This window comes from Xyrauchen texanus, chromosome 20 (assembly GCF_025860055.1).
Source record: "Xyrauchen texanus isolate HMW12.3.18 chromosome 20, RBS_HiC_50CHRs, whole genome shotgun sequence".
NCBI classification, from domain to species: Eukaryota; Metazoa; Chordata; class Actinopteri; order Cypriniformes; family Catostomidae; genus Xyrauchen; species Xyrauchen texanus.
In genome coordinates, this window is record NC_068295.1 from 10,869,379 (window position 1) to 10,895,402 (window position 26,024).

At 40.6% G+C, this 26,024-nt stretch overlaps 1 protein-coding gene across 1 annotated transcript in view; it reads left to right on the forward strand.

Moving 5' to 3' along the window:
• LOC127660312 (nesprin-2-like) overlaps positions 1 to 26,024 on the forward strand; it is a 164,927-nt gene that overhangs the window by 20,146 nt on the left and 118,757 nt on the right. The window contains exons 18-30 of the mRNA XM_052150448.1: positions 527 to 691; positions 893 to 1,030; positions 1,407 to 1,508; positions 3,473 to 3,643; positions 3,798 to 3,956; positions 5,637 to 8,072; positions 8,243 to 8,377; positions 8,626 to 8,772; positions 9,311 to 9,504; positions 11,211 to 11,304; positions 11,453 to 11,535; positions 11,651 to 11,774; positions 19,088 to 19,233. Coding sequence (XP_052006408.1) covers positions 527 to 691; positions 893 to 1,030; positions 1,407 to 1,508; positions 3,473 to 3,643; positions 3,798 to 3,956; positions 5,637 to 8,072; positions 8,243 to 8,377; positions 8,626 to 8,772; positions 9,311 to 9,504; positions 11,211 to 11,304; positions 11,453 to 11,535; positions 11,651 to 11,774; positions 19,088 to 19,233 — 4,094 coding nt within the window. The remainder of the gene's footprint in view (positions 1 to 526; positions 692 to 892; positions 1,031 to 1,406; positions 1,509 to 3,472; positions 3,644 to 3,797; positions 3,957 to 5,636; positions 8,073 to 8,242; positions 8,378 to 8,625; positions 8,773 to 9,310; positions 9,505 to 11,210; positions 11,305 to 11,452; positions 11,536 to 11,650; positions 11,775 to 19,087; positions 19,234 to 26,024) is intronic.

The window sequence follows — 26,024 nt, forward strand, 5'->3', positions numbered from 1 at the left end:
TAAAATAAAATAAAAATACCACTAAGTCTCAATAATTTGCTGCAAGTACATTACTATGAGAAAGTGAAAAATTCTGACAGGCAGAAAGTGTCAGAGATCGCAGCTCACGGACACATGTTTGTTTGCATACCTTCCCATGAAAAAATTGCTTACAGTACCTTTAAGTTAGGTTAGGATAAAGTATTTTAATACTTGGTATTTTAAACTTTGCTTTAATCCTACACCTAACCTAATCCGACCCTTACCTTAAACACTAACCATAATCTAAACCCTAACCCTAACCCTACCACAACCTGAACCTCAGGAGCAGCAAATGTGAATCTTGTGAGAACATGTAGTTGCGTAATAAGTAAATTTTATTGTATGTATTTTAATGTTAGTATGTAGTAGTTAAAGACACCAAATATTAAGTGGGACCAAGTATTTTAATGGGGAAAAAATGCACCCTTAAAAATATTTTTTGCTGTTGTTGTTTGCTTTTTGCTGTTCTTTGACATGTTAACATGCCATCTCACTGGTTTTCCAGGTGACGGTATCGATTATGTCTGAGTGGAGTTCTCGTCAGGTTCACCTGAGTGAGGTGGGCAACTACCTGATTGAGGTGACAGACCCACAGACTAGCCGTGCCATTTCAGATGAACTCTGCAAGATAAATCTGCTCTGGGCTGACTTTGCCAAAACAACCCAGTTTGTGAGTCACACATCATGTTTAAACATGAATATGTACAGCCATGATTACTCTATAAAGCATTTAAAGAGGTGTGTACATATTGACTGATGATAATGATTTTTTTGTCAGAATGCATTGGACAGACAATCTAGCAGATAGTCAGCAGATAGTCAGCATATACCAAAGAAAATGCAGTGTATTTAAGAAAGCTTTATGTTCCAGGCTTTATCTGATGAGCCCATGGTTGTCCCATCCAGTCCTCACATGGTTCATGCCTTAATGAGGGAGGCCACTCAGCTATTGAAAGAACCTTTGGAGGTGGTTTCTGGACCACTACGTACCTACACAAAGCGACTGCAGGTATGCACACACTCTCACACCCACACATATGAAAAATACACAGTATAGACTTAATTTTCCCTACCTATTCCCTTCCCTATATCTTTCATTAGTTACTATTTCATAATTACTTAGATTCTTGTTGCTTTGTCTTTTGGTTTTCAAAATTTCAAGGGATAAAAATAATGTCATCCTTTACTTATTCTCTTGTCATTCCAAACCCGTATAACAGTCTGTCTTCTGTGGAACACAAAATGAGATGTTAGGGACTGACAGCCTAAGTCAACTTTCACTTCCGTTGTATGGAAAAACATGCAACGAAAGTGAATGGTGACCGAGGCTAACATTCTGCCTAACATAACCTTTTTTGTATATTTTTTTTTTATTATTCTTTCAGCTTATGGTGAAGAAGATAAAGGATGTTGATCTAGAGGCCCTCTCCCTATCTCTTGATTGTTCTCCAGAAACCTTGAACAAACTTCAGCAGGCCATTCCTGAGGTAAACAACTAAATAAATGTCTGGTCCCAATGGATAGAAGTGACATGATGTTCTGATGGAAATCATTTTAGTTAGTTTTCTTTTATCACATTATCACAGTTAAGTAAACATGGGTACATTTTAAAAGATTAAACTACATCAAATAGATATTTGAGCAGATATTTTTGCCACCTCTGGGACTTATAAAATAAAAATGCGTGTAAGTGTGTGTGTGTGTGTGTGTGTGTGTGTGTGTGTGTGTGTGTGTGTGTATATATATATATATATATATATATATATACAGTACTGTGCAAAAGTCTATAGTCTTCTATAGTGTGCATATAAGATGTTTCACAAAAGCATTTGTCTTAAGATGGTTATTTATATCTTTAGCTTTAGCATGTCAATAGGTAATGTAAATGTTAGACACCCAAACATCACTTTTGCAAATAAAAAAGATTAGAATAGAGGAACAGGGAGCCCTGCAACATATATCATGGCCCCCACAAAGCCCCCCAGTGAATATCATGTCAGTCTGATATTACATAAAGAGACAGAAGCAATTGAGCCTAAATAGATAGAAGAACTGTGGCGAATTCTCCAAGAAGCTTGGAACATTCTATCTGCCAACAACCAAAAAAAAACAAAATGTGTCCAGGTGTACCTAGGAGAATTGGTGCTAATTTTAAGGCAAAGATGGACACACCGAATATTAGTGTAGCTTTTTTTTATGTTTACTGGACTTTGTATGACATTAAGTGATTGAATGAAAACTGTTTATGTTATTATTTGTGAAGACATCCTCACTATGCAACATTTTTCACAAGTGCCTAAAACTTTTGCACCTTACTGTATTTATATATATTAATATTATTATTTATATAAATGTATTATTGCTGTCAATTACTTTTTTAATCATGATTAATCACATAATTGTTCATAGTTAATTGCGATTACAGCAATAGCAGGTTTTATAAGGGCTGAAATTTGACTTTATATATTCTTCATTTCCTGTCAAAATGCATTTATTTCCTTCTTAGAAAATAAAACAAAACAAAATGTAACAATAATTCTTTATTGTCATTTTCCAAACAAATCCTTTAACAATTTAAAGATAGAAATGCAATAAAATAGCACCAATATAAGCAACATCAAATGTTTCCCAAAGTCTAAGTGGGAGGTTGTCTAATTGAAAAAATAGACCCCATAGGCTGCGTACTCATTGAAATACGCATAACATCTCTTAAACCCTAATCCTCCACAAAATGAATAAGCCAGCAGGCAGTGGCTATACACTGGATATTTAATTCACATGATTCGCATCAGGGCACCAAGCGCAGCTTTGAGCTCCACATGAAAAGCGCTGAAGACAGTGATTGTGTTTGGAATGGCAAACTGCCCATACAATTCTTAGTGCTTCTGTCATATCTATGTATAACAGAAATAGTAAAAGTAGGATGGTAGTATGCTATTCCGAAAACGACCAATGATTCGAAAGCTCAGCATCAATGGGTACAAAGTTGAATTATATTAACAGACCCCCCACAGGAGAGTTCCAACTTGCTGCGCAGCATTCTCTCATCAGTGCTATGTATAGTGTTTGGCTTTTAGGGGATAGTTAAGATTTGACATGCGTCTGTGGTAAAATTCTGACATACAAAGGGTGCAAAGTACTGTTTTTGTGACAAGTCCCATCTGGGATTGTTTTTTAAGATGTACTTTCTCCATCAATTGATTGTTTGCCACTGAATTGCTGTTCTGTGTTTCTTTTGTATACGTCAGTGTATTGTCCCCACAGGATACATTGCAAATTTTTCTCCCTATTCCAAACTAGTTTTTAGAACTTAAACAAAGATGAATAAAATGCCAGAATCTTTACTGAAAATTGGTAAATGCTAAAAATGTACGTGGTTAAACCATTTTAATTAATTACATGTGTTAACACATTAATTTTGACAGCTTTATATGTATGTCTGTATATCCAGGTGTTGCAGACACTATGTGAGGCTGAACAATTGTGCGATGAACTGCGTCTGAGTGTAAGTGGGTTAGATGGGCGTCTAGCTGAACTCATACACTGGGAGACTGAAGCCAGAGAGCTTTACCAGCTCCTGGAACCACACAGGCAGAAGAGAGGACAAGACCCTAGAGCCAGGGTGATTAAATACAAGCACTATGACATTTTCTTTCTCTCTCTCTCTCTCTCTCTGAGCTTAAAATATGGGTAGTGGGAAGCCAGCCTTGACTTATTTGGACAGTTTCTTTTTCACTAATGTTTGCGATAAAGGCATCTTCTCTCTTCTCCTGTAGCTTTTGATTTCGAGGGGGCTACAGTTAGAGGGCCAGGTGGTTATGGAAGAGCAGGATCTGCAGATCATGATAATGACTGGTCAGAAGACTTCACCACTGCAGTATCTCATCGCATCCACCATGCAGGACAGAGTCCGCACTGCTGTGGAAAAGTCACAGGTCTGTCCAATGCTTTTAGATTAACAGTAATGAGTCAGCACCATTGTATTCGCATCAATACTGTCCTGAGGCATTATTCTTCATATTGTATAACTGAGGACACCTTAGGCTGTAGGTAACTGCTTGGTTTGGATTTTGACAAAGTGTCACAATCACCAATAGATTTAAAGGGGTCATTACATACTCTTTTTTTTTATTTATTTATTTTTTTTATAATGTTATTTTTTTCTCACACAAAAACAGTCATAATTTAGTCATATTTAATAATTTTCCACCCTGTCTCTGTCTCTGGTCTGAAACGCTCGGTTTTAAGCTGCCTGGCCCTTTCAGACTTCAATAAAAACACCCACTGTTATGACTGGCTAACATCATGCAGCCCTTTCAATAGAGCCATATTCGAAATGCAATCTGGAGAAAATGATTAAACTCCACAAGACCACAACATTTATAAAACTAAATTTCAGGATGCATGCGACACATTTTATCTGAATATATTAAACTGTTCTCTCAAGCAGCACCTTAAACAATCAAACAGTCATGACATATGAAATTGTTTACTTACTAATTTGCAGTCCAGTAGTGTTTTAATGGCCCCATCCTTCAGTAACAGTTTCACAAGCAATCACGCTCATAATATGTCATAAAACATTCAGTCCTTGCTGAGAAGTTTTGAAAACACGAACGTAAACAGTCCATGGTGGTGTTGGACTGCTTCAACTGGCTTCAACAGGCCAAAGCAGAGACACTGGTCTTCACATCACATTTTCCCGGTTTGTTTATACACAGAATGGTATGTGTTTCTCCCAGTCAGTGGCAGCAGCAGAATGAGACTCGTTTTTGAAAGTTCTGTTTGTACTGCTCTTAAAACTTGCCACACATCACTGAAAAAGCATAGTCCAATGAGTGCATCTTTACAAAAGAACAACAATTATAAATAGCATAGATAGGTGCACAAATGGTCCAGGAAAACAGCACAACAACAACAAGACAAGAAACAAGAAACACAATGGGGGTTCTCTATTTTAGAGTTATAACTTGACATTGTGGCTTTTAAAAGTGGCGCGAGATGGATGATAACATCAAAGCCATGCACGTTTATGTAGAAAAACCAGACAGGCACATGAAGATGCCCTGTGTAAGTCCACTTTGGATGAATTTCCCAAGACAGGTCCATCTCTCTGCTCTTCAGCAGTGTGACTGACTGAGCATGAATGTGTGGGGCCAAGGGTACAATGATGGAAAAATAGGCATTGCATTTGCAGATTAATTTGGTCCTTGTGACGTCACAAGATCCACGAATTCCAAACGAGACATTTTTGCAACTTGGTTAAATAAATGCTCTTTTTCTATTAAGAAGGAAATTTTCAGTTCTGACACTTACAGTATGTTTTTATAGTACAATGACCACTTATATGACAAAAGATTAAGGAAAATTGTATTCCTCATGTCATGACCTCATTGAATTATAATTGCAGCAAATAGGGCAAGTTAGTGGTCATGCAACACGGCTTTCCCAAACCTATACAATCTTAATGTAAAAAGATAATGTATAGGGTTAAAACAGGAATTATGCATTATAACATCAATACTGTTTTCTGTTATTTCCTGTAATGCCTATCCATTAGTCACCTTTTTTTAGAATTATATGCATTATTATGAAATGTTGCTGAATCTCAACAGGAAGCAGTAGGGATGCTCAGCTCCTTGGGGGCTTGCAGAGACAAAAGCCCTCCTAGAGACCAGCCCCCTGCCAAGATCTTTGTCCAACATCCGAAAACAGAGAAAGAGCCCCAGGTATCCCAAGCTGCAACCCTCAAGGCTGAACCATGTAGTCAGCCTGTGCCCATAATTGTTGTACAAGAGTGTGAAGATGAGAAAAGGAGCCCACAACAACTACAGCCCTATGAGCAAGGGGAACACTCCCACACTCAATCCACTGAACTGAATTCACAGGAAGTTGCCCAAGCAAGAATAGAGATACATCACATAGAAAGCCTGCAACAGTGGTTAGAAATGCAGAACCAAGGACAAGTGCTAGGACCAATAGCTACCCAGCAACCTCCACAGAACATAAAACAAACAACATCACAAGTTAATTCTCAACAATTAGCAACACTACCACCAGAAAAATCCCAACAAGAGAAAACCTGTCTTGCATCCTCTATACCAAAACAGCAGATAGTTCAAGTACAAACACCAGCCCAGCCACAGCCGCAGTGTCAACCAGAGACACAATCACAGAAGGAGGGTGCAGGCCAACAACAGGTTCCAGCCCAGCAGCAGATGATTGCAAAGAAGTCCAAGGCATGTCTAAAGAACAGACCTTGGCTTCAACAGGGGGGTCAATTGGAAAGTGTCAAAAAACCAGCTCAGGTGGTGCCACAATCTCTGTCAGAGCCAGAGGATATAGGTCAGATAAGTCCTCAAGCACCCTTTCAGCCTGTAGTTGCTTCCAGCTCACCAGAGGCTCAGGAACCTAATCAAGACATAACAAAGGCACAGTCGAAAAGCATTGTACAGAGTGAGTCAAAATGCCTGAAGCAACCACAAGCAGGGAAACCCCTTGTAGTGGCACAAAAACTACCTCAAATTTTGTCGAAAACTCCAGAACCACCAGTGACCCAAATGCAACCACGACAGCCAGCAACTTTTCCAATTCATCAACCAGTTCTGACCCAACTCCCTATTTTAACTCAAGCTCAAGCAACTACACAAAAACCTCAAGCCACTGCACCCATTCAGCAGCCTCAAACACAGACTGTGATGATTCAGAAACAGTCACAACCTGAATCCATGATTCCCATACAGCCACAAGTTATGGCTCATTGGCAGCCAAAACAGACTATAGCTCAATATCATCCTTCAGTGCCCCAACCACAAAGATTTCCACAAGCAGTACCCCAAGGCATTTCCAGACCAGTCCAACAGTTGCCAACAACTTTCGTTCAACCACAAGTAATGCAGAGAAAAGAGTCACCGCAGGCTGTAGTTCAATCCCAGTCACCCTCACAGCAAGCTCAGAATGTGATTTCCCCTCAAACCAAAGGTACATCACCCATAAAACCCAGAGTCATCTCTATGCCCAGACCCCAGATGCCTTTCCAATCTCATACCCAGCTCACAGCACAGGGCAGTGCACAGCGTATGGTTCAATCACAGGCGCAACCCCAGTGGAGTCCCTTTACACCTGGAGATGTCACCCAACCTTACCCCAAAGTCCAAGGACCAATTCCTGTCACTGCTCAAATGCAGCCTCTGGCCCATTTTCAAACTCATCCACAACCTCAATATGCCCATCCAGCTCAACCTCAGCTATGGCCACCAATAAGACCAGGAATAGTCACCCAGACCTACCCCACTGTTCAAGTTACTGGTCAGGTAGTCCAATCTCAACCTCAGGTACAAGTTTACTCTAAAAACCAGCCACATTTTCAAGCTCAGCAGTGGTCAACACCAAGACCTGAAACATTTCCCCATTCTCATGGACAGATAAGACCTCAAGGTCCAGTTCAGCATATGGTTCCCTCCGAACCATGGAGACCTGTCAGTCAAGAGGTAGCCAGTCCAGTATACCCCAGGGCTGAGACTCAAGGACAGGGACAAAATCAAGCCCTACAAAAACCACAAAACCCTCAACTGCAATTGGATACATTTCGGCTAGAACTTCAGCCTCAGGTCTCCTCCCAGACTATGTTCCAAGGTGTTCCTCAGCCAGTAGCTCCATGGAATCAACCACCTGCTCAAGCTCCAATAAGACTTCAAAGTCCACAGCAGCCTCAACAACGTCAGCAACAATTGGTGCTATCCACGACAGAGGCGCCAACTCAAACTCACATCAAAAGCCAAGAAGTCCAGGCTTCACTTCAGTCCCAAGTCCCGACAAAGGCCCAGTTACCAGCACAGAAACCATCCCAACAGCAGTCATCTCCTCGGGTTAAGCAGCCAGCACTTGCCCAGGCTCCTCCTCAGGCCTACACTGAGGCTTATACAAAAGCACAGGCCCTGGTTAGGAATAGATTTGAGGAAGCCAAGCACTGTCTTCAAGAGCACATACTTGAAGCTATCAATGTGTTCAAGGACAAGCATATGACAGATGAACAGGCATCTTTTAAGGAGGTTTGTCTGTTTTAAATGTCCCTTTAGTTGGTTGTTGTTCCTTCATTGTTTGTAAGCACAATAAAAACCCAAAGGCATTCAAATATATTGTTGTTCAAACAGAATGAGAGATAAAACCGTTTTAGTTTCCATCGTATTTGTACTGTATGTGTGTTGTGTTTTTCATTTAGAAGACACTTAGGACTCTGGACACTGAGCTCCTTGAAGAGTTCTTGAGGGCCGTGGAAGGAATTGAAGCTTTCTGTACTCCATCTGAACTTAGAGACATGGAGTTTTTCACCCAATCTGTTAGAACACAGTGGGAGGTACAGTATCTGTGTAGTGATATTTGTGCATGTTTGTCTATATATACTGTGTGACTTGTGGTAGTTTTTATCTATTTTATTTTAAATACAGTCTAACAGAAATGATCTACACTATAAGTAAAAGTTGATAAAACATGTCCATTTAACAAAAAGCTAAATTTGTTTAACAATAATTTGTTTGTGTGTGAAGTTACAAACATTGAGGTTGTGTGCTTGCTTTTGTTTGCTTTCATTTCATACAATTTCAGGCTGTACGTGTTCAAATATCAGCATATTTGAAGCAATTTGAGATAACCCGTTTGCAATTTAACTGTATGGTTGAGACATGTGAGATGCACTGTAAGAAAGAAAAACTCAACCACAGGCCGGTATCAATTTCAGAATCAAAAGGAGAGGTAAAGTAACAGCTACTCTAACTGCAGAGCATGAACAGACATATTGTTGAATGGGTGTGGTGATTAATTTCCCTTGGATACATTTTGTTATCTTCTTTGATTTGTTTTGTATCTGACATCAAGGACGTAACCAAATATCTATGTTGATCAATGACTATTCTTAGCATTGGGCCATAGTCTCCACTCTCAATGTTTATGGTGGTTACAACCCTTTTGTCATTTACATATTGTGTCCATTAATCCCAGGGACATTCATTCATTTCTTTCCTCTTAACACCACTACTCTCTCTGTTTGTTTTGTTTTATTTTTTGGCATGGCACATGACTACGTTTGTATTTCCACCATTTTGGCAAATGTATATGAATGTATTGCAAAAATAAGTAAAATGCCAATAGTGCACAATTGAATAACAGTGTAAAGTAAATATATTAAAGAATAATACATTAGTGACAACTAAACAAAAATACAATTAGGGTAAAATAAAGGTCAAAGTAAAAATAACAAAAAGGAACGAGAAATCTCTTTCTGTTCCTGCAGGCCTGTTTTTCAGCAGATGGCAGCCTGGCACAAGCAGGGCAGCAGCTGGAAGCTCTGAAGGAGTTGTGTGATACTCTGAGCCCTGAGGATGCACACAGGCTCGCACAGGCCCAACTCAGAGAATGTGAGAAACGACTTGCTGCTATCCAGCGGCAGTTCAGTGGAGACCAAGACACACTGACTACAGACACTGGGTAAACAGAGAGAGAAAAAGAGCCCCTCTCATATGGGTTATTTTTGTCAGATATTTTTGTTTAACTTTTGTACAAGTGCAGGTCATAATTTTATTTGATAAAAAGAGCAACAATTCATTCTGAAACCTGTTGTCTTCATCTTGCTGTTGAAAAGAGCAACTGTCATGGATTGCAGAGAATGACTGAGGCTCAGGACCCAAAAGCAGAGTTAAAAATTAAGGAATTTATTAATAAAAACAAAAGGGCAAAAACAACAACCCCTTTGGGGAAACCGGTATCCAGGCAGGGGCAGAGAGTAATGGGGAATAACAGGACCGACCAGACTGGAAACGGGAACAGGAAATAACATGAATCAACATTTCGACCAACACCGACTGGAAACATAAGCACACAAGATGAACTGGCACTGGACAGCACACACGAGGAGACTACAATAGGGAGATAAATAAACAGGTTAATGAGACAGGGCAGGTGAGACTTTTAAACTAATAATGGGCAAACAAGGAGGTGGGGTATGATGTCAGACAGAGACACACGTGGAGATACAGAAACAAAACAAAGGCACGTGCTCTCACAAGACAACAAATCACCCGAATTACATGAGCGCACATCTTTAAGACAATAAGGCAAGATACGCTCATGCCAACCGACGGAACAGATGAGAGAATGCTCAGTAATCCCAAACAAAGCGATGCCACGCATTCCCACACTAAAAAACACCTGAGCATACATCACGAGGCAAACACCGTGTGATGCACGCAACAGGTGACATAACGAGACAGGACATCTGTGAGAGAGTTCGGCCACACACACACCTTACACCTCAGACTGAAGTGACCGAATCTCAGCACAACGTGAAGACAGCTCGCGACCCGGGTCCCAGCGCAAAGTGAGCACAATGCACGTCAGCAGTCGCAAGAGACAGACATAGATTATTGATGCGAGTGCATGCCGCCCAGATGATAAGTGCATAAGTGCAATGCACTCACACCAATATGAGACAAGATATGGAACATGAGTGTCCAGATTCTGACACCAAAACTGAACCAGACAGAAGGGTCAGGATCCAGGTACCATGCTCTGGGCATGAGACACGAGACCAACTGAAGAGCGCACGGCAGAGAAATACAAACCCGAAGCGGTGCACTCAAACAAAGACAAAAAGAACATGGAGCATGAGTGTCTGGATCCCAACACAGACCGAAACTGAACCAGACAGGAAGTCAGGATACAGACACCATGCTCCGGACATAAAACAATACAGACCAAAGAGCGCATGGTGAGAAATCACAACCGGACCGTGAGCTCACATAAAGACAGCACACGAAACACAAAACAGACATGGGATAATGATGCCATAGTCCTGTCAGACAAAAACCCAGATTGACAGAGTGACAGGACCGTGACACCAACTTAGTCCAGCATAAAATTTGTTGGTTTATGCTGGTTTGGGGCTGGTCTTGTTGCTCACTATGGTCTTTCTAATGAAGCTGGTTGACCAAAGGAGGCTTGCTAGTTAGGTTAGACTAGATTAGCATCCTATGATCCTGTGTTTAGCATCCAAAATACAATATATGCTTGTATTTTCAACAGGCTGATATTTCTGGCATTTATAAATGAAATTATGCTATTTAGTTTGCTATGTCACTTCCCTTACCAGTTGATTTCCTTTTCTTGTTTGTATTTATTTTCTTAATGCCTAATAGTGCTCAAATCGAGCAAATGAAAGAGCCACCAACACAGAAATTGCCAACAGCCCCACCATCTGCTGAGAAATCCAAAGAGGTTATTGTTTCAGAGGTACAGCTTTATTCATGTTTTACAAGGCATTTGGTTTTGCATAATTTAAAGTTATGAATTAGTTAGATGTCAAGGCCTACATGTTTTGAACTGAATTAAGATATGTGACCAAATGGAAGCTCTTTAGTTGACTGGGAGATGTTTTTAGGATGCACCACCGGTCAGCCCCCAGCGGCTTAGGACTGTGGAGAAGAGAGAGATAGTGAAACAAACAAGTACAGAGGAAGACAGGTATGGAGATGAAAATGAGAAGAGCTTCTGTGTTTTGATATATGTGATTGCATGTGGTATGTTGTCAGAAATGTAGGTTTGATATTGCACTAGAACTTTTTCTTGGCCCTCATAGGTACCGCAGCTGCAGATTTGCGCTACAGGCTCAGCTGAACAGGAATGAGCAATGCATGCTGGGAGATCGCCCTTCAGAATCAGTCACTCCCACAGACCTGCAGAAACGGCTTAGAGAATTTAAGGTAATACACAGCATTTCCTTTCAATCAAACAATTTTGGGTGAATTGTGAACTTTAAAGCTGTGAATTGTGCATTTTTTTAACTATAATTTTCTATTACCACATCACATAATGTAATGAATATCCATGACCCAAGTAACAGAGTTGCTGATGCCACAAAGCAATGTGAAATACCTGAGGAGTGATTGTGAATGTTTTAGCCCTAATTATGAAACTCTTATGCAATAGTGAGTGTCATTTCTGGAAACGCTATGTTGGTAACAGTGGTTCTGTGAATTCCGGATGACCGCCAGAGGCTGTGCTTAAGCACTAGTGGATTATCGCAGCTTTTTTTAGCATACTTATATATCTGTTTTCAGCCTTTAATCCTGAACATCTGCCATTTTTCAGCATGCATCTGGTTTTCCCCCGCATTATTCTCTTATTGCGATTCAACTGCGTGCATTTTCCATGTACATCCACTTTCAATTTTTATCGTGATTAAACTGCATGCATTTTTCAGTGCGCACCCGTTTTTCTCCTCTGTGTTACACGGATTATTCCATTGATCTCAAAGCACTGCTTATCAAGAACAACCAACAACAATAAACAATTGTGTGAGGGATTCACATCAATCTCAAATCCTCACCGCTCAGGAACAACCAACAACAACAAACAATTTTGTGATGGATTCACATTGATCTCAATTCCTCACTGCTCAGGAACAACCAACAACAACAAACAACTGTGGTAAGTCATGGCATCCGCTCATGTTATTTCTTCCTGCATTGCATGCCACATATTTACAATAGCCTCTTCCATCAGCAGTGAGGGAATCCGAACACTAGTGGAGGTCAGTGAGAAAAAAAAGTCAGTAGATTCTGTTTCAGATACGGGCAGTACAGAGACCAACACGCACACTTTGGTTTCGTCTGTAGAGCCCCTGCAGCAGGGCGTTTGGGTGACGTCTCGGCGGCATACTTGCTCAGCAAAGCAACACCACTCTCCCATTCCTGTTAGGGTTTCCAATCGAATCTCCACACTACACACAATGAAAATCATCTCGAAAGAGTCCTTGCTATTGGTGATTATATTGTAAGGAACATGGAAATAGAGACTCCAGCCATAATTGTTAAATGCATTTCGGCTGCCAGAGTGTCTGACGTCAAATCAAATTTACAAGTGCTAGATTTTCTAAAATTGTTATTCGTGTCGGCACTAATGATGTCCAGCTTCGCCAGTCAGAGATCACTAAAGATAAAGTTAAAGAGGTATGTGAATTTGCAAAATCAGTCAGACACTGTAATATGCTCTGGTCCCCTCCCTGCATGTCATGGTGAAGAGGTTTAGAGTAGATTCGTGTCACTGAATGGCTGGATGTCTGAGTGGTGTCTGGAGGATAGAATAGGATTTATAGACAATTGGAAGAGTTTTTAGGGTAGACCTGACCTGCTAAAAAGAGATGGACTCCATCCCTCCAGGGAAGGTGCCGCTCTCCTCTCTAGTAATTTGGCTCATAGTCTTTATAATCATAGTATTTGACTAACTGGGGCCCAGGTCAGGAAGCAGACAAACTGGTTAATACGAACGTCTGCTAGCTGCCTTGAGATGTCAAACAGGTCACATAAACTACAACACATAGAGACTGTATCACCTAGATATCTCATAGAGATTGTGTCTGTTCCCTGAACTACCAAACACAAAAACCTCACTAAATAATTTAGAAAAAAATGTATTAAGGTAAAACTTGAACAAAATAAACAAATTAAAGATAAACATCATATAAAGATAGGGCTACTTAACATTAGATCTCTTTCTACCAAATCACTAATTGTAAATTAAATTATTACAGATCATAGTTTGGATGCTCTATGTTTGACTGAAACCTGTCTTAAACCGAATAAATTTATTAGTTTAAATGAATCTGCTCCCCCAGATTATTGTTATAAACATGAGCCTTCTATGAGGAGGAGGTGTTGTTACAATTTACAGTGACGTTTTTGGTGTTGCTCAGAGGACAGGATATAAATGTAAGTCTTTTGAACTAATAATGCTTGATATGACACCGTGAGATATAAATAAAAAACTATGTCATCTTTTAAACTTGCTACTGTATATTCGTAGATCACCCAGGCCTTATTTTGATTTCCTTGGTGAATTTGCAAATTTTTTATCAGATCTTGTAGTTACTGTAGATAGAGCTTTAATTATTGGTGACTTCAACATTCACATAGATAATGAAAATGACATATTGGGATTAGCATTTATCGATATGCTCTACTCTCTTGGAGTCAGACAAAATGTAACAGGACCAACTCATCACCATAATCATACGCTAGATTTAATTCATATGGAGTTGATGTTGATAATTTTGAAATTCTGCATCAGAGCGATGACATCTCAGATCATTACCTTGTCTCTTGTACACCATGCACCATGCTATTGTTCAGGTAGAACTATTCTTTCGACCACTAAAGATAGCTTCACTAATAATCTCCTAGATCTATCTAATACACTCAGTAAACCACAAAGCCCAGAAGAACTTGATGAAATAACAAAAAACAAAAAAAATACAGTCATCTCTAGCACTCTTGATAGTGTCGCCCCCCTTCAATTAAAGAAAATTAAAGACATAAGCCCTGCACCATGGTACAATGATCACACTCATGCTCTCAAGAGAGCAGCTTGAAAAATGGAGCGAAAGTGGAAGAAGACAAAATTTGAAGTATTTCGCGATGCATGGAAGGATAGTGTCTGTATCTACAGACTGGCACTAAAAGCTGCCAGGTCAGCATATTTTAGTAAACTCATAGAAAATAACTACAACAATCCTTGGTGTTTTTTCAGTACTGTGGCTAAATTGGTAAGGAATAAAGCCTCAACAGTACCAGATACTACATCACAGCACAAGAGTAATGACTTCATGAATTTCTTTACTGATATAATTGAAATAATCAGAAATAAAATTGGAATTATGCAATCATCTGTCATAAAGAACCTCAGAAAAGTTTCTCATAATTTTCCTCACGTGCAACTTCAATCTTTCGCTGTCATAGGTCATGAAGAGCTAACAACACTTATTGAAACATCAAAAGCCAAAATATGTTTGATAGGTCCAATACCAACTAGAGGTATTTCCTGTAATTTCAGAACCTCTTCTTAATATTATTAACTTGCTATCCTTAGGACATGTAGGAAGAAACTTTAAAATGGCAGTTATAAACCGATTATTAAGAAGCCACAACTTGATCCTGGAGAACTGGCTAATTATAGACCGATTTCAAATCTCCCGTTTATGTCGAAAATACTAGAAAAGGTAGTATTCTCCCAAATATGTTCATTTCTACAGAGAAATAGTATATATGAACAATTTAAGTCAGGATTTAGGCCTCATCGCTGTACAAAGACTGCACTTATCAGAGTTACAAATTACTTGCTCTTATCATCTGATCACGGCTGCATTTCTCTTCTAGTGCTTTTAGATCTTAGTGCTGCATTCGACACGATAGATCATGACATTCTCTTGAATAGGCTAGATAATTATGTTGGCATTTGTGGAGTTGCATTAGCATGGTTTAGGTCCTATTTAGCAGACCACTACCACTTTGTCTATGTAAATGAGGAATTTTCAAACCAAACAAAAGTAAAGTATGGAGTGCCATAGGGATCTGTAGTTTTAGGGCCTCCGCTTTTCTCCTTGTATATGCTTCCCCTATGGGATATTATCAGGAATCGTGGAATACATTTCCACTGTTATAACTTTATATTTCTTCAAAACCTCATGAGATTTCACAATTCTCCAAATTATCAGTGTGTATCAATTAAATAAAAGATTGGATGGCCAGAAATTTCCTTCTACTCAATTCCGACAAAACAGCGGTACTAATAATTGGACCAAAAACCTCTAAAAATAAGCTACTAAAATATAGTTTGACTCTCCATGGATGTGCTGTTACATCATCTTCATCAGCGAAGAACTTAGGTGTAATATTCGATACCAATTTGTCCTTTGAAAATCAAATTACCAATGTTTGTAGAACAGCATTCTTCCACCTAAGAAATATTGCTAAATTAAGACACATGCTCTCTGTTGCTGATGTCGAAAAACGAATTCATGCATTCATGACCTCAATACTAGAATATTGTAACTGGTAGGATGTCCAGCAAGATCAATAAATAAACTTCAATTGGTTCAAAATGCAGCAGCCAGAGTGCTGACGAGAACCATGAAATATGATCATATTAGCCCCATTTTATCATCGTTACATTGGCTACCTGTTAAATTTCATATTAATTTTAAAATTCTGTTAACTACATACAAAGCTTTGAATGGTCGAGCTCCACAGAACTTAAGTGACCTTCTACCATGGTATATTCCATCACATTCATTACAATCGCAAAATTCTAGCCTGTTGATAGTTCCTAGAATATCAAAATCCACAAAAGGAGGTAGATCATTTTCATATTTGGCCCCTAAACTATGGAATAGTCTCCCTAACACTGTTCAAGATGCAGATACACTCCCTCAGCTTAAGTCTAGACTAAAGACTCATCTATTTAGCTAGACATACATCTAATTTATCCTTCAACTCACAATTAGGCTGCTTTAGTTAGGTCTGCCGGAGCCAGAAACAGTGATCATGATCTATAACTCTGCAATAAATGTAATGGCATCTATGCTAATATTATTTTATTTGTTTCCCTGTCTCAATATCAGGACTCCTATCCTGAGGTCACCAGAACCGGCTGGATCCAGCTCCATTCCTCCACTGCTATGTGTCGCTGTGTGATGATGACTAATAGCAGCCGGTGCCAGCCAAACATCACTTCAGTCTGTTACGATGGACTTCAGAGGATGAACTGATGTCAACTCGAACCACAAGACATGAGATACTTCATATGCCATTGCCTGAACCTTGGATTTAGGATAGACCTCACTTAATTACCGGCCAGGTTGAACTGCGATGCACCTCACTGATCTCTGCCTACATCACCTCGGTCTAATGATAGTCTACACTCTTGAAGTAGAATACATTGACTATCAATGAATTGCCAACAAACCCTTCATCAGCAAATTAACAAGGACAATTGCATCTATGTGAACTTCTGCAGTTAATACAGGATGGACTTCAAAGACATTAGTCATTAATCTTACAGTTCATACAAAATCTTTGTTTAAACACTGTCCCTTAACACTTACTTAGTTTAATAATTTTAAACCATGACTTGCACTATACATAAGTAATATTGGCATTATATTCATGATGTTAGCCAGAAGGGAACTGGCCTCCACAGTCAAACAGGTTTCTCCCAAGGTTATTTTTCTCCATTTAACAACATCTTATGGAGTTTTGTGTTCCTTGCCACAGTTGCCTTCGGCTTGCTCACTGGGGTTATAAATACAATTATTATTTGATTATTTATTTTTAAACACAATTCAAAATCGTATTTTATCAAACTACACAATGATGAATCATAGACATTATAGACATTACAGTTTTATCATCTGTTGATGTCTGATCTTCTGTAATGCTGCTTTGAAACGATGTGTGTTGTGAAAGGTGCTATACAAATAAAAATGACTTGACTTGAATTGATTACCCCCTGTCACTATCCTGTGTCAGCTGGCGAGTGGCCTCAGACAATTTCACTCTCTTTTCTAGCAGTTCTGGAACGTTAGGCCCAAAGAGGTGCCCAGGAACAATTGAGAGGTCCCGCAGAGTTTTCTTACAATCCTCAGGCAGTTTCGCATGAGCAAGCTTCACGGGTCACTAGGCCCATTGTCAAAAGAGCTTTCTACAGGAACTGAGAACATATTTTGCCAAATCCAGTGTACTGGTGGGAGCGAGGAGTAATTGACAGATTGTATTCTCAGTGTGGGTTATATAGGCAGCAGAGGTGATAAAGTATGCCTTTATCAGCAGCGATTCTGTGTGAACACATTGGGCACTGGGGCATCGCACATTGTCCCTTAGGGCCTCATCAGGTGGCACCAAAAGGGCTGCGACAGGCTGCTCTATTTCTGGAGCATTGCCCACCCTGATGGAATCTGCTTCAGCCATACTGGTCAAAGACATATGGTCTTTGACCAGTGCTTAGGCGCACTAGACCCCATGAGGGCATTAGAGAATTCTGACACAAAATCTTTGCAAGGTGGCTTAGCAAAGGAAGTTGCAGCTGAGGTCTGTCTAAAAAATACATTGGACTGGGCTGGTTGGGCAGGTCCAGCACTAGACGAGCAACGGCCATCTGATGCACAGCCAAAGTGTCATCCGAAGAGGACGGAGCCTGTTCTGATGACTGAACTGAATCCCCACTAGTACCCCCTGCAGCTGAAAGACCAGAATAAACATCCTGGTGGGGAGGATGCACAGTAACATCGACAGCATCCATATGATCGTGAAAAAGAGTCAGAAGCACTGGTAGAGAGCCCGTCCAAGTCAGAATCATGTGAAAGAAAAAGGGAGTCAAGAGGCACTTACCCAATTCCTTTAATTGAACCATCCTCATCTTCTTGTGTTATGGTTCAGGAGTGGCAGGCACCATAGGCTGAAGCATGTGATGGAGACATTTTAGCTCTGACATCTCAGAAGTAAGGACAGCAACTGTCTTATAAAGTTAATTCTCCTCCATACGATCGCTCCGTGAATTTGCACTTTTCTTAGATGGGGGCACCGGCTGCCATCTCCTACACAGGCAAAAGACTACAGTGCAAGCCCGGGTCCGTGATAGCCTCTCTCAAATGCTAAATTCCCAAACAAGTCAGGCAGACATCATGTCCGTCATCAGCACCAAGATACACAAAGTGTTACTGATAGATCATGAAAGTATATCAATTGAAAAACAAAATTCGCCAAACCTGACAAAATAATAACATTTTGTAAGTTTAGGAGTGTGCTGTCTCAGCTTGTGAGGACAATACCTCACTGCTCTTGTAAGCTGCACTTGACAGCGTGGGATCACACAAAGAATAATGACCTATCTCTATCAGGCAAGAAAGTGAAAGAGGTTGAACACTGAGCTAATGTGGCTATTATCCTCGAGGCTCAGCATGCATCACTACATGACTTTATTGGAATATTCTCTCGATCTCGCTAGCTGGCGCTGCTATAATCCACTAGTGCTTAAGCACTTCTTCTATTGGTCAGGAAGAATGAAACAGAACTTTATTTTTTACATTTAAAAATGAGTATCCTTGGCAACTATAAACATTTAAAACTGATGATTTTTAGTTTGAAGAGAGGCATATAGCTCTAACCTTCTTTTCAAATTGTTCCTAAAAGTGGCTGTACTAGAATTGGTATGTGTTTGAAAGACCTGGTGCTGTGTCTTTTAGGCTCTATGGGATGAGACGGAGTCACTATGGAAGGAATATGAAGCACTGTGTATGCAGTGTGTGCAGTTTAACGAACGCAGCATTGAGCAGGACCGAACGGAGCTCACTGTCAGGTGGAGAGAGCAGAGGTCACAATTACAGTGCAGGTGTGTGTCCATCTCAAAAACAACACTGCAATTTTTGTGTTCAGAGATTATGTTATACTGGTTTAAAGTGGATTTAGACTTCAGCACTGAAATAATTATTCAGATTACAACACATTTCAGCTTCTTTTTTTTCTGATTAAAATTTTGTATTGATTCACATAGATAACAAAGAAAGCAAAACATATATACACAGAATCAACATTTAACCCCCACTATTACCCCACCCTGACCCTCAATAACATCCCTGTGATCACACATGATTATAGACACACACAAAAAAACACATAAAAAACACATACAAAAAAAATTATAATAATATATATATATATATATATATATATATATATATATATATCACACACATTTAAAACTAAACTTCTCTCTCCACTGCCCCTCCCCAAAAGCCCTCCAAAAATGGCAAATAGTTGCCACATTTCCCATCGAAAGAACTCCAGCCTTCTACTGTACATGAGTAAAGCCGCCACCCTCCCCATCTTCATGCACTATTCTTGAAATGAGGGCATTCCAGCCGACTTTCATCCCCTTAAAACAATTTGTCTGCCAATCATAACACTTGTTAGGACCCAATTTTTTATGTGTTTATCCTCTATATTGATGACCGCCCCATCTCCTAAAATACAGAATCTGGGGCAAAATGAAATATTAGTGCCCAATACATCATACATAATACTCTGAACCTTCAAAACACCCCCAAAACATGGGCTGTGTCTCCATCTTCTGATGGGCATCGCCATTAGGAGGGTGCCTTTAAGACCAAGCCTATACAATCTAGAGGGGGTCCAATAGAATCTATGGACAATCTTGAATTGCATAAGGCACACCCTTGCATCTCAAGATGCAGACTTGAAATTTTTTGGAATCCTAGCCCACACTAGCTCTTCCAATATCAAGTATAAATCTTTCTCCCATAATCTCTTGACAGAAATTAAAGCTCCGTCCCCCAGACTCTGAATTAGCAGGGAGTAATACACTGATGCCTCCCTCACAATTCACCAGCAGAAAGGGGACTTGTTAATACATAATTTTGGGTTCAGCCCTATGCTCGAGGCAACATTTAAATAAATGTCGAATTTAACACTCTGGACACTTTGTCCATACCGAGTGTAAATGCGAGATAACGGTGTAACTTAACTTTTCAGATTTGTTTGAAAGAAAGGCTTTGCAATGATGAAATTGGGGCATGAGCTTCCTGTTTAATACAAAACCAGTGAGGGGCTCTCTCTGGTGGAAGCGACCAATGAGCCAAATGTCTGAGACCAAATGCACAATAATAAAACAAAAACTTGGGTTGGCCTAGCCCATCTTTGTCAGTCGGCCTACGCAAATACTAAAATGTAATCTGGGATTTAGAAATTTAGAAAAGGAATTAATAATTCTGTGAAGGCAAGGCATAGATCTAGTAGGGTCGGAGACGAATAATAAAATATCATCTGTGTAAAGAAAAAGCTTATGTGCCACACCTCCCGCCACCAACCCAGGAAAAGCGTCCTCTTTCCTTGTCGCGGCTGCTAATGGTTCCAAGGCAAGACCCTATCCAGAGTAAAATAATCTGAAATTAATCCATTTGTTTGTAGTGCCGCTACCGGGTGTCTATAAAGTATCTTAATCCAACCAATAAAAGTATTCCCAAACCAGTACATTTCCAAAATCTTATAATAGATTGAATGGGATAATCAAGATAATCCCATTCTACCATATCAAATGCCTTTTTGGCATCAAGTGAGATGGCAAGTGAGTCTGATCATTCGCCACTGACCACATGATATTGATGAAACACCTAATGTTATCAGAAGAGCTGTGGCCCTGAATAAACCCCACCTGATCAATATGTATAAGAGATGTCATAACTTTACTTAATTGGTTAGCCAAAATGTTTGACAATATTTGAACGTCTAGCTGGACCAGAGAAATTGAATGGTAACTCTTACTCTCACTTGAATCTTTGTACTTTTTAAGAATCAGACTGATCCATGCTTGCGTCATGGTTTGCGGAAGCTTTCTATTCTTTAATGATTCCGTAAAAATTCCTAGCAAAAGTGGAGCAAATTCTGTAGCATAAGATCCAAAAAACTCAGTGGCAAAGCCTTCCGGCCCCGGAGCCTTGGCTGTGGGCAAGGCCTTAATTACCTCCACGTTTTGCTCAGCCGACAGTTTAAGAAGTTCTAATAGATCCACAATGTTTCTGATATTCTCATCAGTAGATGAAGATGTGGCCTCTATCTGTTTTATGTATGTAGCCAGAAGTTTTCCTGTCTTGACCCCTGACTGAATGTATTACTGTCTTTCCCTGAACAGCCAAAACTCCACCTTCCACAAAATTTTTTTATTATATCTGTATTCCAATCAGGTCATCAGACGACATTCGGTGCTTCAGCTCTGCATCTGCACTTTTAATATTCCCTTCCAACTCCATGAGTTCTCTGGATTTTTTTGGTGAATGAGGCATACTTTATGATCTGGCCCCTAAGAACCACCTTAAGTGCCACCCAAACCACGCCAACAGAGGATACTGAGGACCAGTTGGTCTCCACATAAACATTGTAATCAGCCTTTAAAATTTGTTGGAATTCAGGACTTTGCGAAAGGAATACATTAATGCGCCAACTATATGATTTCCTTTTCTCCATATTTGGCAACACTCCTAAACTCTCCAGGGCATGATATGAGACTAAAATATTTCCAATTGAGTGATCAACAACAGAGGAAATGAGGTACTTAGATATACAGTATATATACATAAAAAAAATCTATTATAGAATAACTCTTATGAACTGATGAAAACATTTATAGTCCCTACCAGATGGGTTCTCCAAATATCTGTAAGACCAAGATTTTTACACATCCTGTTAAGCATCAGTGATGCCCTAGGGGGCTTAATTACTTTTGCTTCACTATGATCAAGGACTGAGTCCTTCAAAAGATTAAAGTCTCCTCCCAATATTATATCATGAGGGGTGCCAGCGGCTTGCAACATCCCTTCAAGATCTATAAAATAGCCCTGATTATCAATTTTAGGTGTGTAAATATTAGCCCAAATAAGACTTTGCCCCTGAATTTCTGCTAAAACAATAATGACTCTTCCTAATTTATCTATAAAGGTTTCATGAATTGGAAAATCAAGCTTAACATGACATTTTTACATACAAGAGTTCATTGCACAATAAAAACATACTGTAAATTTCCGAACCAAAAACGTCTCTGTTAGTCCAAAAAAGGCTTAATTGAAACCAAGGTGCCAAAATAACTTGTTCTATTCTTCTTTCTCACTAATACGTCATAGTGAGGTATTACATCAACACTGGCCAGCCTCTGGATAAACAGATCAATGCCTACTTTATCGTCGACAATGCTTAGGCACGTCCACTGGTCTTGCCGTTAGAGTAGAGCGGTGAGTTTATTTTTGGAGCAACCGGAGGTGTCACGATGGCCACGAAGATGTCAAGACATTGTGCAGTGCCAGGTTGTGGGAAACTAGATTTCTTGCATTTGATTCGCAAGGATCCGGACATTAGGAAAGAGTGGCTGACGTTTATTTTTAGTGAAGTCCCAAATCTCGTAGGTTAGAACGTGTTTGTTTGCTCGCTTCATTTTTCTGATGACTCTTTCAAAAACAAGACACAGTTCGAAGCAGGCTTAGCAGAGAGACTTAAATTAAAAGTTGATGCAGTGTTGCAACAAACAAGTGTGAGTATCCATGTTAATTGTTTTGCTTCCTATGTTACAGACTGTTAGATGTGTACTTAATATTTGATTTGATCCTAGTGATTTTAGATGCTCGTGTATTAGTTTTAATGCACAGGGATCTCTAAGCAGCATATATTTTTTTGTTCTGTTGGCATGATGGCACAATTGCCACAGATGCACCTAAAGAGTATTGATATCAATATATTTATACAATCTCTTTCCTTTTTAAATGAAAACATGACTCATTGTAATTAAGAACGTATGCATTTGTCACTACACTGAATATGTGATGAAAGATGACTATATGATGAACAACAAACACCGGTGAATGTATCCTGTACACGTTTGCATGTTGCACAGTAAGTGTATCCTTTCACAGTTATAAATGTGATTGCACCATGTATTTACACTTTATTTTGGTATTGTGTTACTCGGCATTTGTAAAACACAGAAATGTTTCACTGTTGGAAAATGCCCCAACTATGTAACAAGACAAAAAACAAACACAAAAACATGCAGATTCATCCACAGAACTGTCCTGAAGTTGCGTTACTCCGCAAAACAAACTCCTGTTGCTAGACAGAACCAGCACAAAAAGAAACAAATAAGATGCTCAATTTCCTCAGAAAGTCAAGTGAATGTTCAGTGGGTCAGTCCACTCGACTGCAACGTGAGTACCACAAAATAACTTGCTCACTCCAAGTCAAGTGAAGTCAATTCAAGTGGTTTTTATTGTCGTTTCAACCATATACAGTTAGTACAGTACACAGCAAAACGAGACAACGTTCCTCCAGGACCATGGTGCTACATAAAAACAACAAAGGACCAACACAGGACCACATGAGACAACACAACGAAATAAAATACCTATATAAAAAACCTATATATACCTATATAAAGTGCACGTGCAAACATGTGCAAAAAGTACGGGACAGTACAACAAATTTCTGACAATGAACAGGACAATAGACAGTGCAGTGCCGACCAGTACTCAGTAGTGCAAAAAGATGACAGTTTCTAAAAATGTAAACATAACATACTATGAGATAGTGTTCTATGCACATAGCAGTTATTGAGGTTGCAGACAGTTATAAAGTGACAGTAAATAAAGTGCAACTCAGGACACGTGTGTGTCAAACCAGTCTCTGAGTATTGAGGAGTCTGATGGCTTGGGGGAAGAAGCTGTTGCACAGTCGGTTCTCCGCCAAGTGAACACCAAGGAATTTGGTGCTTTTGACGATCTCCACAGAGGAGCCGTCGATGTTCAGCGGAGTGTGTTCACCTTGTGCTCTCCTAAAGTCAACAACCATCTCTTTTGTTTTGTCGACATTCAGGGACAGGTTGTTGGCTCTACACCAGTTCGTCAGCCGCTGCACCTCCTCTCTGTATGCTGACTCGTCGTTCTTGCTGATGAGACCCACCACGGTTGTGTCATCGGCGAACTTGATGATGTGATTCGAGCTGTGCATTGCTGCACAGTCGTGAGTCAGCAGAGTGAACAGCAGTGGACTGAGCACACAGCCCTGGGGGCCCCAGTGCTCAGTGTGGTGGTGGTGGAGATGCTGTTCCCGATCCGGACTGACTGAGGTCTCCCAGTCAGGAAGTCCAGGATCCAGTTGCAGAGGGAGGTGTCCAGGCCCAGCAGGTTCAGCTTTCCAATCAGGTGCTGGGGAATGATTGTGTTGAATGCTGAGCTGAAATCTATGAACAGCATTCAAACGTATGAGTCCTTATTGTCTAGGTGGGTGAGGGCCAGATGGAGGGTTGTGGTGATGGCATCGTCCGTTGAACGGTTTGAACGATCACGCAAACTGCAGTGGGTCTAGTGAGGGGGCAGCTGGGTCTTAATCTGCCTCATGACGAGCCTCTCGAAGCACTTCATGATGATGGGTGTAAGTGCGACGGGACGGTAGTCGTTGAGGCAGGACACTGAAGACTTCTTTGGCATGGGGATGATGGTGGTGGCCTTGAAGCACATTGGAACAACGTGCGCTGCTCAGAGAGATGTTGAAGATGTCGGTAAGAACATCTGCTAGCTGGTCTGCACATCCTCTGAGCACTCTGCCAGGAATGTTGTCTGGTCCAGCAGCCTTCTGTGGGTTGACTCTACATAGAGTTTTCCTCACATCTGCCGTGGTAAGACAGAGCACCTGGTCGTTGGGAGGAGGGGTGGACTTCCTCGCCATCACGTCGTTCTGCACTTCAAACCGAGCGTAGAAGTCGTTCAGCGCATCTGGAAGGGAGGCATCTTTGTCACAGGCAACTGATGTTGTCCTGTAGTTGGTGATGGCCTGGATGCCCTGCCACATGCGCTGCGTGTCCTGGAAGTGACTGTGGATTCTCTGGGCGTGTGCGCGCTTTGCCTCTCTGATTGCCCGTGACAGTTTGGCCCTAGCTGTTCTTAGGGCTGCCTTATCGCCTGCTCTGAAGGCGGAGTCTCGGGACCTCAGCAGTGTGCGCACCTCCGCAGTCATCCACGGCTTCTGGTTGGAGGGTGTGGTGATGGTCTTGGAGAAAGTGACATCATCAATGCACTTGCTGATGTAGCTGGTAACTGATGCTGTGTATTCCTCCAAGTTGGTAGAATCGCCATATGTTGCAGCCTCCTGAACATGTGCCAGTCAGTACACTCAAAACAGTCCAGAAGAGCAGAGATGGCTCCTGCTGGCCAGGTTTTCACCTGCTTCTGAAGCGGTTTTGTGCGTCTGACGAGCGGTCTGTATGCTGGAATTAACATAACAGAGATGTGGTCTGAGTAGCCGAGGTGTGGGCGGGCTCCGCCCGATGCACGCTTGGGATGTTTGTGTAAACAAGATCAAGCCGTTCAGCCTCTCGTTGCAAAGTCCACATACTGATGAAATTTAGGGAGCACTGTCTTGAGATTTGCATGGTTGAAATCTCCGGCGACAATAAACAGTCCGTCGGGGTGAGCGTTCTGCAGTTCGCTCATAGCCCCATACAGTTCACAGAGCGCTTCCTTAGCGTTAGCGCTGGGGGGAATGTAAACTCCGTGAATTCCCGTGAATTCAATACATTGGTGAATTCCCGTGGTAGATAAAAAGGTCTGCATCTAACAGTCACAAGCT